Genomic DNA, 17,445 nt, shown 5'->3' on the forward strand with positions numbered 1-17,445 from the left:
ATCTCGTGATTTTTAAATGTTAGCTCAAAACAAAACCAAAACCACCCCACAGGTCAAAACAAACCAAGTCTCAGTTTCTAGCCTGGTTTTTAATGAAATCTTAGAGATTCTGAACCTCTAGGGACCCTAGGATCATTTAGTTCCATGATTAGGAAACTTTAATGTGCACATAAGTACTCTGAGGGAACTTGTTAAAATGCAGGTCTTGATTCAACAGGCCTGGGCCTAAGGTTCTAAATTTCAGACATACTCCCAGGCAATATCACTGCTACTGGCTCAGCAACCACCCTTTGTGTAGTGAAGACTTAGTTATATCCTCTGATTGTTATATCCTTGGTCAATGATGTCTCCAGTTCTGCTTGCATACCTCCAGGGACTGGACACCCACTACCAATAGTGGTAGCCTGAGTGGCTGTGGCAGCTCCCAGTTTCTTCCATGGTCTACAGCAATGGTGAAGGAGACTGGGAGTCAAACATGCCAAGGCGCAGGCTCTGGGCCATCCAAGCTCCACAGAGGAACTTCAGCTGGGGATTTACCAAGATGGGATGGGGGTGGGCGGCTGACACTCGTTGCAAAGATCTAAGCAGAGAGAATTTTCTGTCCAATTGTCTGCTCAGCAGCACCCAGTTACACAGAGAATATTACTAATCTTTGGGTGTTCTGGTTAGTAAAGGTTTGGTACAGTTTATAACCTTCCTTTCCCCAAACCTCGCAGCTAGTTTTTCTCTGTCCGTAGACAATTAGGTGATTATGCGCACAGTAGAAGGAGCCAGTTTCTGATTAGTGGGGGCTGAGGAAGGGAAGGACGCTTAAAGCCGAATGGAAGCCCCTGCCTCCTCAGGCCACAGGACAATCCCTGCTCTGGTGGAGCAGGTCTCCTCCTCCTCTGGGCTTGGGCATTCAATTGCAGATCCTCCTTCCTGGGGCTTTGAGAGGCTCTGGGAAGTGGAGAAGCCCCCACCGCAACATCCCCTCATAGGCTCAGGGCACATGCCCACACCATTTTGAAGCCCAGCTGTCAGAGCTGGGGGGACAGGGTGCATGTGGAAACCCCCTAGGCCACTTCTTATTTCACCATGGAGGGGAACCCAAGCACGTGAGACTTTCTGAAGGTCGCAGGGCTGGTTTGGAACTGCTCTTGTAAAGGCCCAGAATCCTTTGTAGAAGGGCTGGACAGAAGTCACTGGTATTAGCCAGACTTTAGATCACCTGTAGCAGCAACTTCCAGGAAAAGAAACTTCTGGAATAATCCTGAGGGAAAAAGGAGTGTTTCAGGGGGAAATTGTGGAAAGGGATACTGGGGGCTCATCTAGGAAGGGGAGGGTCATGGATGAGAGTTTCTTTTTCTTGAAGGTGGATGAGGGCAGGGCATCTGCTCCAACAGGACTAGAGGGGCAGCATTCAACTGGGCCTCTGGTGAGTGTTGCTCCCTAGGGTTCTGTCTCTTGTGTAGCACACAGTTTTGGGGTCTGAGGCACTGGCAGGGAAGTTCTGGTTAATGCAGTGGGGGGTAGGTCAGAGAAAAGGTCATGTTTACAAAGAGACCAAGAGTCGATGTAGGACCACTCCAGACCTACAGAAGCAGAATCCCTGCAGCTGGCTCTTCCCTCCCAGGAGAAATATCTGGCTTTAGGAATTAGCCTGGACTCACTAAGTCAGAGAGGGACCAGGACACCTGGCTTGGGTGGAAAGTTCTGCAGGCAGGGATAGTCCTCAGGCTGGGAAAGAGGCTCTGGTCCTCCAGGAAGTATCTCCCAAAGACCTGTAGCCCCTGGCGACTGAGGGGGAGATTGACAGCTGAGTGTGGGAGCTGAGGGGGCAGCACCTGTCCCAGGAGGGCTTCACTTCCCTGAGAAGTGGCTCAGCCTTGCCTTCTCCAGCTTCTGGCGCCTCTCGGGTGGGATCTCCTGCAGGCTGATGCCATGATTGCTGCTCCTGCAGAGAGTAGGAATGGGACGTGGGAGGGCAGAGTCAGGAACAGGGAGAAGGGGTGAAGAGGCCACCGGTCTGTGCCAGACCCTCCTAACTCGTCCACCCTTGGAAGCCAGCTCCTCACCCCTGTTGCAGGTCAAGCGGTTTGGGGATGGGCTTGTTGAAGCCTTGTCTGCCCACCAGCCAGTATGTGTTCTCAGAGCCCTTGCCCTGGGGAGACACGTGGGGGAGGAGGGCTTAGGCGACCCGGGTTAAGGGTAGCTGCATCTCTAGGACTAAGTGAAACTGAGAAAGCTGGGGTGGGTGGTGAGGAACTGTCTGCCTGGGGCGGGAGGGGGTGTGGGTTGCAGGGACGACCTTCACCTTCAGCTCTGTGAGGCCTCGCACCTCAGTCTGGAAGCCCTGGTCTAGGGCGTGGAGAATCCGCACAGTGCTCATGTTCACGTGGATGCGGTACGCTGCGATGACAGTGAGCTCCAACTCCCGCGTGCCCCTCCCAGGCCATGCCCCGCGACTTTGCCGGATCTCCCCAGCCCCTCGCCCCAGTCACACTCACGCAGCCCAGTGGACTCCATGCGCGAGGCCGTGTTGACCGTGTCCCCAAAGAGGCAGTACCGTGGCATGGTGAGGCCCACCACGCCCGCCACGCACGGGCCTGCAGAGATGCGTAGGGCCTGGGCTGAAGATGGCAATGCTGGCAGCTGGGTGGTACCTAGGGCCTCGGGGGACTTTAGCAACCCATAATCTCCACCTGCTCCCTGAGAAAATACTCTAAAGGGTACCTTCTCTCAGTTACAATAGAGCGCCTGGCATGCAGAGGTGGCCTCTGCCAAATCTTCCCACCCATCCACTCCACGAGTTCACCTCCTGTCTAGGAAATCTGGAGCTGGGCCCTAAAGAGGAAGATGGGATCAGGAGGCCAGGGGGTGGGCCGGGAGTTACCTGAGTGCAGGCCGATGCGGATGCGCACGGGCACCTCGGGCATGTGGCGCATACGGAAGGAACTCACAGCACTGAGGATGTCCAGTGACATGTTGGCGATCTCTGCTGCATGCCGCTGCCCATTCCGCTGGGGCAGCCCCGAGGCCACCATATAGGCATCCCCAATTGTCTCCACCTAAGAGAAGGGGTTGTTCAAATTCAGTACCCCTCTCCCCTAAAGGCATTGTCCCTTGTCAGGAGGCCTAAACTGGACTTAGTACAGAGCTCCTGGGAAACCTTTCAGCTGGGGGACTGAGCTAGGGACTCCAGAAGAGATAAAGGACAGGAGGATGGGGAAAGAGCATTGGGCCGGTGGCCTGGGGCAGGTGTGCTGGGGTTGAGCAGGAAGGGCTGGGCTGGAGGCTGGTGAAACTGAAGGAGGGCTTGCCCCCTACACACCTCACCTTATAGACGTCATGGGCCCCGATGATGGCATCAAAGAGTGTGTAGAGGTCATTGAGCAGGTCCACCACTTCAATGGGCTCACTCATGGCTGAGATGGTGGTGAAGCCTACAATGTCGCTGAAGTACAGTGTCACCTCCTCAAAATACTCAGGCTCCACAGTTGTCCCCATCTTCAGAGCTTCAGCCACAGACCTAGGGATGGGAGGTGGTGAGGTTGCCTGGAGGCCACCTCAGTCCGGCTGGATTCCAGCCCACCCCCCTGTCCCCGCTCCCCATTGGCACCCACGGAGGCAGCATCTGCGTGAGCAGCTGGTCTGTCTTCTGCTTTTCCAGCTCCAGCTCTTCCGTGCGCTCCCGGATCAGGTCCTCCAGGTTACTGGAGTACTGCTCCAGCATCCGCAGCATTGAGTCGATGATGTTTGTCTTCCGGCCCTTGTTGATGTTCTTAAACTAGTATGAGGAGGAAACTGGTGGGGCTACCAAAGACCTGGGCTGCCATGCCCCTCTCATAGGGCTGTATCATGCCTGATTCTCTGCCCTCCATTCATCTTCTGCTCATCAGGCTGTCCTCCCAACCCCTGCCCTGGGTGCTGGGCACTGTGTTTTCACACATTAGTAAGAGGCATATAGGAAATGGGAGTTCCAAGAGCTTAGCTGTTCTCAGCTGGTAATTGGCAGGGTACTGGAATGGCCCATCTTGGGATTCCCAGGCCAGGGGTTTTTCTGCCACACTAGGTCAAGCACATACTTGGAACTCAATAAATGTTATTTGAATTAACTTAAATGTTTCTCCCATTCAGAGCTCTGTCTCTGGATCCAAAGGCCTCCACAACCTGTTCTAACTCTGACCCCACCAAACCCTCAGTCCACAAGCTATGCCTTAGGAAGTAGCCTGAAAAGTCACAGATCCTGCCAGCCTGCCTCCTGCAGCCTCTCCAGGTTGCTGACAAGTGGCCAGCCCAGCCCTTGCCCAATCCCAGCCCCTGACCAGCTCAAAGGTGCGATCCAAGGAGGGCCGAAGTTCCGGCTGCTCTGCCCAGCACTGTTTCATCAGCTGGATGCACTCCAAGGGTGCTTGGTCCATGGACACTGAGGGTCGACACAGCGGCGGGGGGCTCTGCACCCTCTGCACCACTTCTGGAGGTGTGAGGGGACCATGAGAAGGGATGTGCCAGAACAGAAGCCACCTCTAACTCTGGCCTGATTGTTGAAGCCCAAGATGGAGGGACTGGAAGCAGGTCACTTAAATCATAGCTTCAGTAGATGGGGAAGTGCAGTGTGGGAGGGGGTTACTGGGAGCAACAAGAGGACACTAAACCCTGGAGGGCAGTAAGAGGTGACAAAGAGACTGACATTTATTGAACATAAGAAAAGTGAGGCTTAGGGTGGTGATCCAGTTGCTAGCTAAGTCTCCTAGATGACAAGTAGCTTGAACCAAGTCTGACTCCTTCTTCCCCATTTTCCCCAAAGCTGCTGCCTTGGTGGGGCCATTGTGGTCTGGGAAGAGTTGACGCCTCCCATCCTGATGCTCTGTGCTGCACTGCCCTGACCCTTTAAACCCCAGCTTTAAGGGAAGCCGTGTAATTAAATCTCAGTACCGGGGCTCTGCCTAATAGCAGGGTGCCTTTCTAGCCCAAACACCACGCAAGGGGCGGCTGTACCCTCGGGAGTCAGCTCCAGCATGGCGTAGGGGGGGCTGCGGCACACGACCTCCTGCATGATGATGCCCAGGCTGAAGACGTCGCCGGGCAGCGTTCCCCGGCGCTCCAGCGCTGGGTCGCGAAGCAGCTCCGGGGCTGTCCATAGCTGTTCTGGGGTCGGGGAAGGGAGCACGGGCACACGAGAGCCCTGAGGGCGCTGGGATCGAGCCCCACCCTCACCAGAAAGCCCCGGCTCCCATTTGCTCAGCCCCAGCCTGAGTCTGGCTCTGAGGCCGACACCTCACTCCAGGACAAACCACCAGAAATCCAAAGCGGATCTTAGCGAAAGGAGGTCCTGCCTCTTAAACCAAGCCCCTTCCAGAGAGGACTCCGCCCTTGAAGCACAAGCCCTGCCCTTTAGTAAAGCCCCCGCCCCCAACCCAGAGCCGCGCCCGCGGCTGGCGCAGCAGCTCCGCCTCTCAGGCCCTAGCTCCCACGGCTAACGGGCCCCACCTTCCCAGCTTCAGCGCCCACCTGAGGTCACAAGACCTTTTCAGTAGCACTAGTCTCGTCCAGTGGATGTGGGATGGAGAGTGCGAGGGCGGAGGGAGGGAAGGAGGGGCTCTTGAAATAATGGGGATCCCAGGGGATGCTCGTTGGAGCGGGAGGCAGCCGGGGACTCCTACCCTCCGCTCTGGGAGGCTCCGGTAGCACCCTCTGGGCTTCCAGCAGTCGCCCGTGGCCGTGGTCGGTGACTTTAAGCACGAACCTCCCGTCCACCACGCAGTTCCGTGACTTAAGTCGCCCGTGGGCGACACCTCGGTGGTGCAGATACCTCATTCCCTGGAAGGGGTGGAGTAAGAGTCCGACTCAACCCGCGCAGCTCCCCAACCCCTCCTTCCTGCACATTCCCACCACTGTACCCTAAACACACACCTTGATGAGGTCCAGTAGGAGGGAGGACTTGAACATCCAGTCCAGCTTTATGTCTCTCTGGTAGAGGAGGTCGTGGAGGGAGCCCCGGGCACAATGCTCTGAGACCACAGCCAGCATGCCTTCCCCAGCGGGCGCGGCGCCGTCTGGTCCCCCCGCTAGGAAGAGCCCTAGGTAGAGGGCCACGTTCTCATGCCGGAGCTCCTGGAGCTGAGAGTGAGAAATTTAATAGGCATTTTCTGCCCTAGAGGCAATGTGGGGAGAAGGCTATTATTCAGGTCTGTGTCTGACTATCCAAACTTGGAAGATGCGATAAAAATGGTGAGTGGAAAGATCTATAGGGCACGTGGGGGGCTTTCTTCTGCATATAACTTCTCAAGCTGGAAAAAACAACATAATCAAAGGCCACTGTTGGGATAGAGTGTGGTTTAGCTTAAAGTAACAAATGAAAAGACAACGTGGCACTGGTAATCAGAGTCCCTGCAGATTCTGATTTATTAACTCTAAGACTTTGAATTGCCTCATGAAGGAGAAGTTCTGGCACCACCACAATCTCCTTCTGATGTGACAGCCTTTGTGGGAAGAACCAGGGAGAAGCTGGTGTTCAAAAAACAACAGAAACAGATGTGCCCCAAACTCGGCCCAGGAACACTTTGCTTGGGTACATCATTGTGTCAGATACGTCTGAGGCTGCCACCCTCCCCAAGTCAGGGAAGAAGGGACTGAGCAGTCAAGCTGTGGTCCCAGAGGAGCCACTGACAAGGACACACCCACTCAGCAGGCCAGCCACCCTCACAGTCCGGACAAAGTGGGAAAATGGGGGCTAGCAGTTGATGGTAACCTTTCAACTTTCTTTGGTCCTACAAGGAGCTTCTTTTCATCTTAAATGCCTGCTGTTAAATGGAGATTTAGCCCATTGACCCATCAGGTAGTCCACTTAAGAGATTCTGCTGCTGTGACCAAGAGCTTCTGTGAAGGCATCAGGGGAGGAGGGCAGGCCAAGACTGCATGGTGTCAGGGGTAAGAGGGGCATTAATGTTGGAAGGACCAGAACAGGCCAGTCTGTAGCCTCCTTGCCAACTTCCCACTTCACTCAATATGCATCAACAGGGCCATTCTATACAGAGGCCAAACAGAACTGGAAACCCATTTTTTATTTTCTGTCATTCATTCAACAAACATTCATCAGGGTCTCTCAAATGTTCCATACACTGTGCCAGATGCTGGAAATACAACACAGGGGGTAGCGGGAAGCCCTCACTCAGTTTACAGTCCAGTGATGGAGGCAGATAAGAAGTGAGCAAGCACACAGGTGAAGGAACACATTATGATAAGCACATCAAAGGAAAGAACAACATTATGAAAGAACATAATGGGAAGCCTGCTTTCCAGAGGAGGGAACACTGCGCTGAGACCTTTGGTCTCCCTCACACTGGGGCCTAGCTCTGTACCCAGCTGCAAAGAGAACAAGGAAGGAGGAAGTGATGGCCACGCCACCCCATCACGGACCCAACTCTAACCTTGGAGAAGGCTGTCTTGGTTGCTGGACGGATAGCTATGTGCTGATCCCCTGGGAATTTCTTCAGCCAAACCCAGTCTCCCTGGAACAGAGATGAGAGTAGTGAGCTCAGTTTCTTAAAACCCTATAACACAAGGAGCCCCAGAGCCCCCATGTTTCCATTGGCCCACTTCCCCCAGAACATACCTTCCCTGTGACATAAAGCATCAGGAGCAAGGGGTTTGGTGTCTGTGAGTCTACTTCACAGCTAGCTGGGTGAGAGTCCACCCCTGGGCAGGAGGGACGCAGAAGTCCCATATGGCGGTCCTCATCACCCCAGATGTACTCACCAACAGCCCCATTAAGTGAGCCATTACCACTACAAATGTCACGGAAGTCACAGCCCTCATCACTACGTGTTGCCATGAGAGAGCCCTGTGCTGAGAGTCCAGAGTTTGGGTAGATTAGACTTCATTCTAGACGAGCTGTGGAGTAGAGGCAGCTCCCCTCTAGGCTCAGGGCCTCATTGTCCTCAGCTGTTGGCAGGGGCCAGTTCATGGGCCTGCCACCTGTGCAGTCACACATGCTCAAAGGGCCTGAGCTTGGCTCAGTGACCTGCTGCTGTCATCCCAAATGAACAAGCAGCTCTTCATTTTTATTTTGCCCCAGACCTTGCAATTTACAGAGCTTGGCTTGTCTGTTTTAAGAGATTTGGACTAGGAGGTAATTCTTGGGGTTTGGTACTGACCCCTAAAGAGCATTTGGAAATAAATGTGGAGACATTTTTAATTGTTACAAAAATTGGGGGCTGTTAAGTGAACAGGACACTTAGCATTCTTCAAGGCACAGGAAATTCCCATGTGATGAATACCTGCTCAAAATGACAAAAGTGCTCCTCTGAGAACTGTCCCTGATGGCTTCTAGGTGACACACTGGGAGTCCCTGCATGGTCTCTGTGGCCGGATACATAAGAACTCTGAATCCTCACTCCCTTCTGGATTAGCTGAGTCCTCTCTCAGTTCTCTCTGAATCTGTTCTCATTATCTCCCCCTGACTGCACCACATTTGCCAACCTTATAGTTAATGTCCTAAAATCCTTTTTGTACCTTTATTTTTTCCCTCTAAAGTTTGCTGTTACTGAGTCTGATCTGCATCATATGGAAATATGGGTTTGTTTGGGATGCCCCATCTGGCAAATCCTCATCCTGAACAATACATGTCCTGAAAAATGCCCTTTTTGTGACCATGAGACCACATCCCAGAAGCTCCTCTGCCTCTTTCCAGGGAAGCCTGTGCCCTCAGTAACCTGAAGTTTTGGATCACTAAGGGGGCAGAGCCAGGGGCTCCCAACAGAGCAGGGGATGGCCGCGGTGACCACACCTGGCTTCATGCTGGTCCCAGCACATTCTCTGCCAGTCAGGCCTCCAGCCTCTGCACCACTGTGATTGGCCTTTGAGGAACCCTTCCCTGGATAATGGCTAAGGGAAAATCCTGGGGCAGGAATGATTCCCAGATACTGCCCTCTGAGGAATCCATGACCTCTCCCTAGTTTCTGTTCTGGGCTCCTGTCCCTGTTCCCTGGAGCCTGCAGGACATGACATGGAATAGAGCTTGTCCTGGCTGGAGATCATGCTCACCTCATAGAGGCCAATGTTGGAGCTACCCTGGGGCTGGCTGGGGATGCTGCAAATGTCTGACACGCTGTGGGTAGCCAAACTTGGTCGACTCCCCTGGACCACCTGGAGGGTAGAGGTCAGTGCAAGGGGTCAAAATACACTGTGGGGTTAGGATCTCGGATTGAGGTCAGGCTGAGTTCTAGGGATTAAAGAGGAGAGCATAACACATTTAATTAAGGAAGGTGTTAATGACATTACTTCCTAAGTGTACCGCACTTTACAGTTCATAAAACGAACATATCCATTTTCTTGTTGGAGCTTCACACTGCTTCAGGAGAGCAGTCATTCATTCCATACATGAGGGCACTGATCCCCCACAATCAGGCTGTTACATTCATTCCATACATGAGGGCGCTAATCCCCCACAATCAGGCTGTTACATTCATTCCATACATGAGGGCACTGATCCCCCACAATCAGACTTGGGACAGAGCTAGGGCAGAAACCAGGTCTTCCTAGGCAGGGGTTGAGGTGAGGACTGGCCCAGGCAGGCAAGGACAGCTGGATCCTGGCTCCCTGGCTCCCCAACCTTTCGAGAGCTGCCTCCTTGTGGGTGGAGAAAGGTGATGTCGTCCAGAGTCAGGATGATCTTATTGGGGCCGGAAACCATTCGGATGTGAAGTAGCCGGTGCCTGGTAGGGGAAGGAGGTCATCTCCTCAAAGGGGACAAATGGCCATGACAGGAGGCCAGAAGTGGATAATTTTGGTTAAGGGGAGGGCAGTCATCCCCAAACCAGATATCCGCTGGAATTCTGCCAGCCCTCCAGGGCCCCTTTCCCCTCTGAAAAAAGTCCTCTCTGTCCCCCGGAGTGAGCCCAGACTATCTTTGGTGGCATTTCTGGCAGGTGGAGAGCCAAGCTCTTCTACTTACCTCACTCTCCCACTCACCTCACGTAATGGGCCAGGAGGGCCCCTGTCAACCCCATCCCAACCACCAAGAGGAAGCCGATAAAGACGATGCCAGGCTCCACTCCTGGAGGGGCAGAGAGGGGAGGGACGCTGGGGACTGTGGCATCCGAGGGGAGGCACCTCCTCTGAGGAGGTGTGCAAAGATGCCAAATCCTGAAGGCTCCAGGAAAGGGAGATGAGATCCATGAATGGGATCTAGGGAAAGCTCATGGGTTCTGCAAAGGGGAGTGGCTGGGAATGCTAAAAAGCTTCCAGGAGGACTTTGGGGGCTCAGCAGAAGAGGGGTCCTGCACAAGCCAGGGATCTGAGGAAGACCCGGAAGGGTCTTGAAGAGGAGTTACAGGACGAGAGTTCACTCTCTTTCACCACTTTGTGGAGGGTCCGCGGTGCCTGTCCCATTGGAGGCTGTGGTGCTTGCCCTCACCTCCATTGCAGATGATGTCTGGGTCGAACCAGCACGAAGGGTCGGGCCCTGGCCCCCGTCCCCCTCTAGGGAAATGCACCGGGGTCCCAGCGGAGTGGAGAGAGCCCCGGGTGGGGTCCAGCACATAAGTGGCAAACAGTTGGTCTCCCGCCTCATCTGTGTCCAGGAGTACAAAAGAGGGCTCCTCAGCTTCCCCTAAGGCCCCGCAGAAGCCAGAGACCTGGGCATTCCGGATGTGACGGGCCACAGCAGCTCCAGCCACCCAGCCACCCCCTGCGGCCTCCTGTGCTCGGCCCACGCCTCCTGCCAACAAGAAGACGGCGTCATAGATGGTGCCGAAGAGTGGGGACACCTGGAAGAGAGTAGGGAGTTCAGGGTTAAGGGTCATGGCCCATAAACAAAAGAGGACTGACCGGCCCTGCCTATCCTTTCACTGGGCTTTTCAAGCCCTTCAAAACAGTACAGTGTATTGACTGTTCACACCTCCTAGTTAGCGTTTCACCATATCCTTCCCTAGCAGCTCTCTCTTCCTGTCTCCCCAGGAGCCCTCTTCTCTCCCCACTGGCTCCCTCTTCCTCTCTTCCCACTGGCCATACCCCCCATTTCCTCACTGACCTTCCCTCTCTTCAGGGTTCTTAGACGCTTCCCACCACTGGTTAATTTTAACCCCTCATCACCTACAACTCCTCTCTTCCTTTTCCTATTCCATACATTTTTAACTCATCTTCTATCATTCACCTAAATGCCTTCTTTCCCATCTTTTGGTTGTCTTCTGTTTTCTATTTTAGCTTCTTTTCTTTCTCCAAGGCTATCACCTGATCTCACTGAGCCTTTCAATTATTGCCAGTTTCCATCTTTCACAGTGCCAGGCATTGTGTAAAGCCCCAGGGATAGATATATCGATGGATAAGATAGAGTCCCCATCTGTCTGGAGGAATGTCTCATCTAGTGGGGAAGACACACAGGGATGTTAAGGCAGTGCAGTGAGTGAGGACAGGGGTAACAGGGAGCTGTGGAGACAGGAAAGAGGGCTGCATCCCAGGCTGGGGAGGGAGGAGGAGGCTTCCAGAGGAAGGGGCCATCCCTTAGGGGAAGAGTCAGAATGATCTGGTAGGGGAGGGACAGGAGAGAAGGAGCAGTACACCCAGCACAGAGACAAATAAAAGAATGACACCTTTACGGAGCCCAAAGTAGCTCAGTCTGAATGAAGTTCAAGGAAGAGAGAGGAAGATAGGAGAGACATGGTAAGCCATCTGAAGAGGTTTCTGAAGCCACTGGGAGGCTTTGAACAGATGTGTGATTTGTCAGATTTGTCAGGCTTCTGAAATTCAATTAGATGAGTAGGTGGAGAAAGGCCTGGGGCAGATAAGTGTTAAAGTCAAGACCACCTGGGTGGCTTTGTTTTGGGATTTGGGCCCAGAGGTGCTGAACTAGACCTGAACTAGGGCAGTGAGAGTGAGAACAGAGAATAGGAATGGATTCAAATGACCTTTAGGGAATAAAAGTGACAGTGACATTGAGATGTGGAGGGAAAGGGTTGGAGGAATCAACAGTGACTCCAGGGGTCTCACTTGAGAGCTAGGTGGAAGGCTGTGCTACTTCCTGGGAACCAAAGAGTATTCTTCACTGCTCTCTCCACCTGCCCTCCATCCAGCTCACCACTATTCCTGACTCCTCTTCTCCTCTTCTTATTGACTATTTCCATCCTTTCTCCCCATTGGATACCTCATATCCTCTTGGAGGACACCCAGGGGCATTAGTGGGGAAGATTTCAAGCCCCTTTGACTCACAACCCTTTCTCATGCACAGCCCTTTGAGTAGAGCCTTTGTGGTGGTTAGTCTACTGCCCACTGACATGCAAATTTCCTTCTAAGGGTTTCTAGTCTCTCTTTCATGAATGGAGTGGAGCTACGTGGTCTCTAGTGGGATTCTGGGTTCTCAGGGAATCCTGGGTATTAGCTGGTTGTTGGAATAAACTGTGTATCTAAATGACTATGGCAGCCCTTGACTCCATCTAAGGACCTCCTCTGCTTCTCACAAGATGTCAAGGATCTCAAAGACCAGGCAAAGCCTGGGAGGAAACAACTCTGAAGTGGGCATCCTCCCTCCTTCCTGCTCCCTTAAGAGCACCAGCTGTTTGTTATATACGGTATGTTGTGGGGGTGCTGGATGTGGGTTTACTTGGAAGTAGATGCAAAAGATGTTGCAGTGTAGAGCTCATTAGAGTTACTCTTTGGAGCTGGGCTTGAGAGGTTTCAGGAAGCAATTCCAATACACTAAGATGCCCCAGGCAAGACCAGAGCCTCTGCATTCCCGGGGAGTAGGAAACTCCTGAACAGGTAGAGCTGCAGTAGTTCTCTCCCCATTGGCTCCAGCCTCTTCTCATTTCATTGATTCTATCCACTTCTCTTCCCACTGCCTCCAGCTTCCTCTCCCCTCTTTGACTCTCCTCCTCTCTTTTCTCTTCCCCTGGCCATTTACCTGCTGCACATTGAGGTCAGGGGGCAGCTCCTGGTGCTCTTGGGCCCTGCGCAGGCTGTCCAGCACGCTGCCTCCCCGGGGACAGTGGCGCGTGAGGGTGAGCACGGCATCGTGGGCCTTGCGAAGCTGTGAGCTGTTGGCGAGCGCCGCCAAGGCCTCAGGGCCGGGGGACAAGGCGTAGTGGAGCGTGTCGAAGGGCAGGAAGACCAGGGAGCCATCAGCTAGGCCCAGCTCCTCTGCAGCCTCCAGTAAGCAGCGCTGCTCCTCGCCGCCCAGCAGCACCGAGTGCATCACCATGATCACTGCTGTGGACACCGACACTCTGCTCACAGCTCTGCCCGCTGCCGAACGGCTGCCGACCCTTTGTACCCTGCAGGTGCCTACCTCTGACTCTGGGTCCTTCGTGGACCCTCCTCAGTGCCTCCCGGGCTCCGGACAGGTCCGACGGCTGCATGGAGGTCACCAGGGCAACAGGCAGACCCCGGTCCCTGAGCGCCGTGGACAGTGCTAGTCCGGCCTCCACCCACAGGTCCTGGGGGGCGGTGACCAGGGCGACCCGTGCCCAGCGGAACGAGCGAAGGAGGGCATAGAGGGCATCCGCCGCTGGCGTTACTGTGGGAGCTGTCGTGCCCGCCGCCCGCGTCCCTGGGCAGCCCCAGGGCACCAGCGCGACCCCTGCCTCCTGGGCTAGTAGTTCGGCCGGCCGGCAGGCTGCAGGATTCACCGGACCCACAAGACCAGAGACGCGGGCCAGCGCGGAGGACACTGCCCCCAGCGAGCCTGGCGTCCGGCACGGCTCGGACAGCAGCGCGACCTCGAAGCGGGGGCCGCCTTCCAGGACAGGGTCGTGGTTCAGGCGGGCGGCGGCCAGGCGGGCGGCCAGGTCCGGGCGGGCGCGGGCGAAGATGGGGTCGCAGGTCCAGGGGCCCAGCACCCCCACTGTGAATACAGCGGGGAGGGCCGAGGGCGGCAGGAGGAGCAGCAGGAGCAGCCGGAGCGGAGGCCCGGGCGGGGGCGGGTCCCCGGGGAGGCCCGGCGGGGATGGGGCCCAGCGCGCGAGGGCGCGGGGCAGGAGGTCGGGAAGCCCGCCCGCGGGGCCGCCGACACTCATTGCCGGCTTCTGTGAGCACAAGCAGAGCAGGATGCGCAGATGACACCCCCGAACGCTCTTAGGACTCTCTCCGTAACCCCCAGTTGCTCAAAGTTAATTAACACGTGGCATGTCTTCACTTCCACACCCCTTCCTCAGGCCTGGAAAACTGTATGGGGGTGAAAGGTATGGCCTGGAAGCCCCCTGCCTCCCACTCTAAACCCTGCCCGCTTCTCCTGTTTCCCGTTTACCCCTTATCTGCCCCTCCCACCTCGAAAGGCCCTTCGGGGTTAGTGGGGACCAGCCCATGCCCCCTTGACCCGTTCGTTCGGGACAGAAGGGACCCGAATCCTTGTGGAGGGGCCTTTGCCACTCACCAGAAAGTGCGGGGCGGGGGCTCAGGGCCGGGGTGAGGGGTCACAGGGTCTATCCCCTTTCTGACGCCCTCCCACAGGTCTCCTTTTCGAGCCAGGCCCGGGGTGTGTGGGGGGGGGTGGGGGGGCGGTGCATGTGGAACAGCTGACAGAGCCCTTAATCTCCCCAAGCTGATTAGGGTCCCTTAATCAGACGGGGGGTGGGGCTGGTGGGAGATGAAACTCCTTGAGGTGGGATCTGTCCTGCCTTCCCAGCAGCCAGACAGATTCTTTTCCCTCCATGCCTCCCAACCGCGCACACCAACCCCCAGCATAAAGGCAGTTGCAGGTCCCCCTTTCAGGCTGCCGCCACTCTACACTGCTTAGCCTGGAAAGCCACAAGACGGGCCCATGGACACCCTCAGCCCATGGACCTCTGTGGGTGAACAGTCGTAGAGTGGGAGTTTTCTCAGTCCCATTCCTCCAATCTGTTTCCAGTTTTCCAGCCAAGTCTAAGCCCCATCCCTTGGGTGGCAAAGTCTGTATACTCCAGAGACCAAAACCAAACCAGTCTGATACCTACTTCTTTTCTCTCACCCACCCATACTTGATTTTCTAACTTCCACTTCTCCATGCCTTTGGCTTTGGGAAGGCAAAACTCCCGGAAATAATGTAAAGAGCTCTGGCCTTGAATTCAGATTCCTGGGTTTGGATTCAAAGACCTGGGTTTAAATTCCTCCTTCCCAGTTTTGTGACCTTGGGAAAGATGGTTAATCTCTCTGAAGGTTGTTTTGAAAATTACTTGTGACAATGAATATAACAGCCTGAATGACAAAAATGAATAAGACTATTTTAAAGGAGAATAGGATGGGATACTTGCCCTACCATGTATCAAAACTTATTACAAAGCTATTATAATTAAGACACCATAGTATTGGTAAAGGAGTAAACAAACAGACCAATGGGACAGAATACAGGGCACTGCAACAACCCAGAAAAAATGGAAATTTAATATATAAAAAGTGGACATTCTCCCCAGGGGGGAAAGAATGAGCTACTCCATAAATGAAACTGATTAGCTAGCCATAGGGGAGGGGGAGGAAGGAGACAGGATTAGATTCCTATTTCACATTATGCAAAATCAATTCCAGGTAAAAGACATACATAAAAACAAAACTTAAAAATTTTGAAGTAAATCATTTTTTCAAACATCATAGCAAAGATTGGATCAGGCAAGAATCATAAGGGGATGCTAAAGCTAGGGGGAAATTTTGATGAGAAACAGGATATTTGAATGTTGTAAAGTATCTCCCTACAGACTCCTTATAAGTTGCAGGGGAGCAAAAAATAAAAAGCAGTAGTTATACAATGGAGAAATTGAGCGACACTTTGACCCGGTGATCAAAATTAATCAGTGAGTAGCAGGTAGACATCATGGGCCTCTAGATATGCTACCCTGAGAAAGCACAATATTGCATCTATGCTGCGCTCCAGCTGAGAGTGCATTTCATCTATCTGATCACGAGGAAACATCAGATAAAAACAAAATGAGGAACCTCCTACTAAAAAAAGGGAAGGGGACTGTATTCTTCAAAAATGTCACTATCACAAAAAACAAATAAAGATTGAAGAATTGTTCCAGATTAAAGGAAGCTAGGAAGACATGGCAATTCCATGCAATACCTGCCTCTAGTCTGGATCCTGTGCTAGAGGTTATATGGTTTATAGGGTTTATGATATTGCTGTGAGAAGCATCAACATCAAATTTGTCAACTGACAAAATTGGGATAAGAATTGGAAATTTGATAAAAGTATTTTATTATTGTATATTTGTGAAGATGATAACTGTACTGTAGTTATGTTAGAGACTGGGTAAAGGGCATATGAGTGTTCTATTATTTTCACTTTTGCAACATTTTGTAAGCTTGAAGTTATTTCCAAATAAAAAGTGAATAAGAAAAGTTTTAGGGAGAAAAAAGAATGTCTATATCAATTCAGTATAGGAAAAGTTCTCTTAAATAAGGCACATAAATTACAAACCATAAAGGAAAAGATTGATACATTTGAAAACATTAAAAGTAAAATTTCCAGTCAAAAAAGCATATCACAAAAAGAAAATATAAGCAAAATATAAGAAGATATTTTCCAAACATTAACAAAAGATTAATATTTAAAATATGATAGGAAAAAATAACCCAGTAGAAATATGGGCAAAGGATATGAACAGGCAAGCCTGAAGAAAAGCCTAAGGAAAAATGTCCAGCCTCACTAATAATCAAGGAAATGCAAAATAAAACAATATACCATTAACATCTTTCAGATAGCAAAAATAAGGAAGTGGCAATACCAAATGTTGGTGTGGATAGTAGGAAACACGAACACTGCATATTTGTGACAACAGGGTAAGTTGGTGGGTTGCTTGGCTGCTTGGTTTGTAGGTATTATCCTAGAGAAACTAACATTTATTTGTGTATGAAGATGCTTGAATAAAGAGTCATTCATTCCATTTGAAAACACTCATGGGATTTCTACTATGTGAAAGCACTGTTCTAGGCTCCAGGGATACACCAGTGAATAAGAAGTTAAGATCTCATGGTGGACACTTCATCATTACATTTAGGAATTCTCTGTAAGTTTGAAATATTTTATAATTTAAAATTTTTTAATGTTTAACAAATGAAAAATTTTAATGTCTAGCCTGTAGTAGAGTCTCAAAATTTAGTAGGTGTGAATGTTTGTTTATATAGTCCTGAGCATCTTACTTTCCAGAAGGGTTATTATCCCCAAATCTCTCCTGACACAACATCTGTACTTGGAATCATGGATTCTCCACCCAACCCTTTCATGTCACACATGAGACTGAGGCCCAGAGACTGATTTGACTTCATGCATAATCTTCTGATTTTCTTCTAGAGTCCGTGAAATGACAGGTAATGTAAATAGGGATGAGGCAGAATTTTTAAATCTTTGTTTTATTGTAGAAAAATATGCATAATATAAAATTTACCATTTTAGCTATTTTTAAGTATACAATTCAATGGCATTAAATGTGTTCACATTGTTGTGCCACTATTACTGACTGCCAAACGTCTCTAAAACTTTATCACCACCCCAAACTGAAA

General features: G+C 52.1%; 1 protein-coding gene and 1 long non-coding RNA gene across 2 annotated transcripts in view; one reads left to right on the forward strand and one right to left on the reverse strand.

The window, feature by feature from the left end:
* LOC118974071 (uncharacterized) overlaps positions 1–4,097 on the forward strand; it is a 39,491-nt gene extending 35,394 nt beyond the window's left edge. Inside the window, exons 4-5 of the long non-coding RNA XR_005063652.2 lie at positions 1,355–1,417; positions 3,653–4,097. This is a non-coding gene — a long non-coding RNA (uncharacterized lncRNA). The remainder of the gene's footprint in view (positions 1–1,354; positions 1,418–3,652) is intronic.
* Positions 26–14,047, reverse strand: GUCY2D (guanylate cyclase 2D, retinal). Its single transcript, XM_037027140.2, has 19 exons — positions 13,265–14,047; positions 12,881–13,185; positions 10,400–10,751; positions 9,955–10,039; positions 9,596–9,698; positions 9,028–9,129; positions 7,407–7,493; positions 5,896–6,096; positions 5,646–5,802; positions 4,981–5,130; positions 4,308–4,456; positions 3,606–3,769; positions 3,319–3,511; positions 2,876–3,050; positions 2,490–2,588; positions 2,297–2,391; positions 2,058–2,143; positions 1,827–1,936; positions 26–1,252 (listed from the first exon to the last, which is right to left on the reverse strand). Exons 1-18 carry the CDS (start codon positions 13,989–13,991, stop codon positions 1,843–1,845), a joined length of 3,324 nt encoding a protein of 1,107 aa, XP_036883035.1. The 5' UTR covers positions 13,992–14,047; the 3' UTR covers positions 26–1,252; positions 1,827–1,842.
* Between the last annotated feature and the right edge of the window lie 3,398 nt (positions 14,048–17,445).

This window comes from Manis javanica, chromosome 4, assembly GCF_040802235.1.
Source record: "Manis javanica isolate MJ-LG chromosome 4, MJ_LKY, whole genome shotgun sequence".
NCBI lineage: Eukaryota > Metazoa > Chordata > Mammalia > Pholidota > Manidae > Manis > Manis javanica.

Coding starts and splice junctions, on each gene's coding strand:
- GUCY2D (XM_037027140.2), bottom strand. CDS start 13,991: ATGAGTGTCGGCGGCCCCGCGGGCGGGCTTCCCGACCTCCTGCCCCGC. Junction 13,186..13,264: donor CGAAGGACCCAGAGTCAGAG/GTAGGCACCTGC, acceptor CGGTGTCCACAG/CAGTGATCATGGTGATGCAC. Junction 10,040..10,399: donor AGACATCATCTGCAATGGAG/GTGAGGGCAAGC, acceptor CTGCCCCTCCAG/GAGTGGAGCCTGGCATCGTC.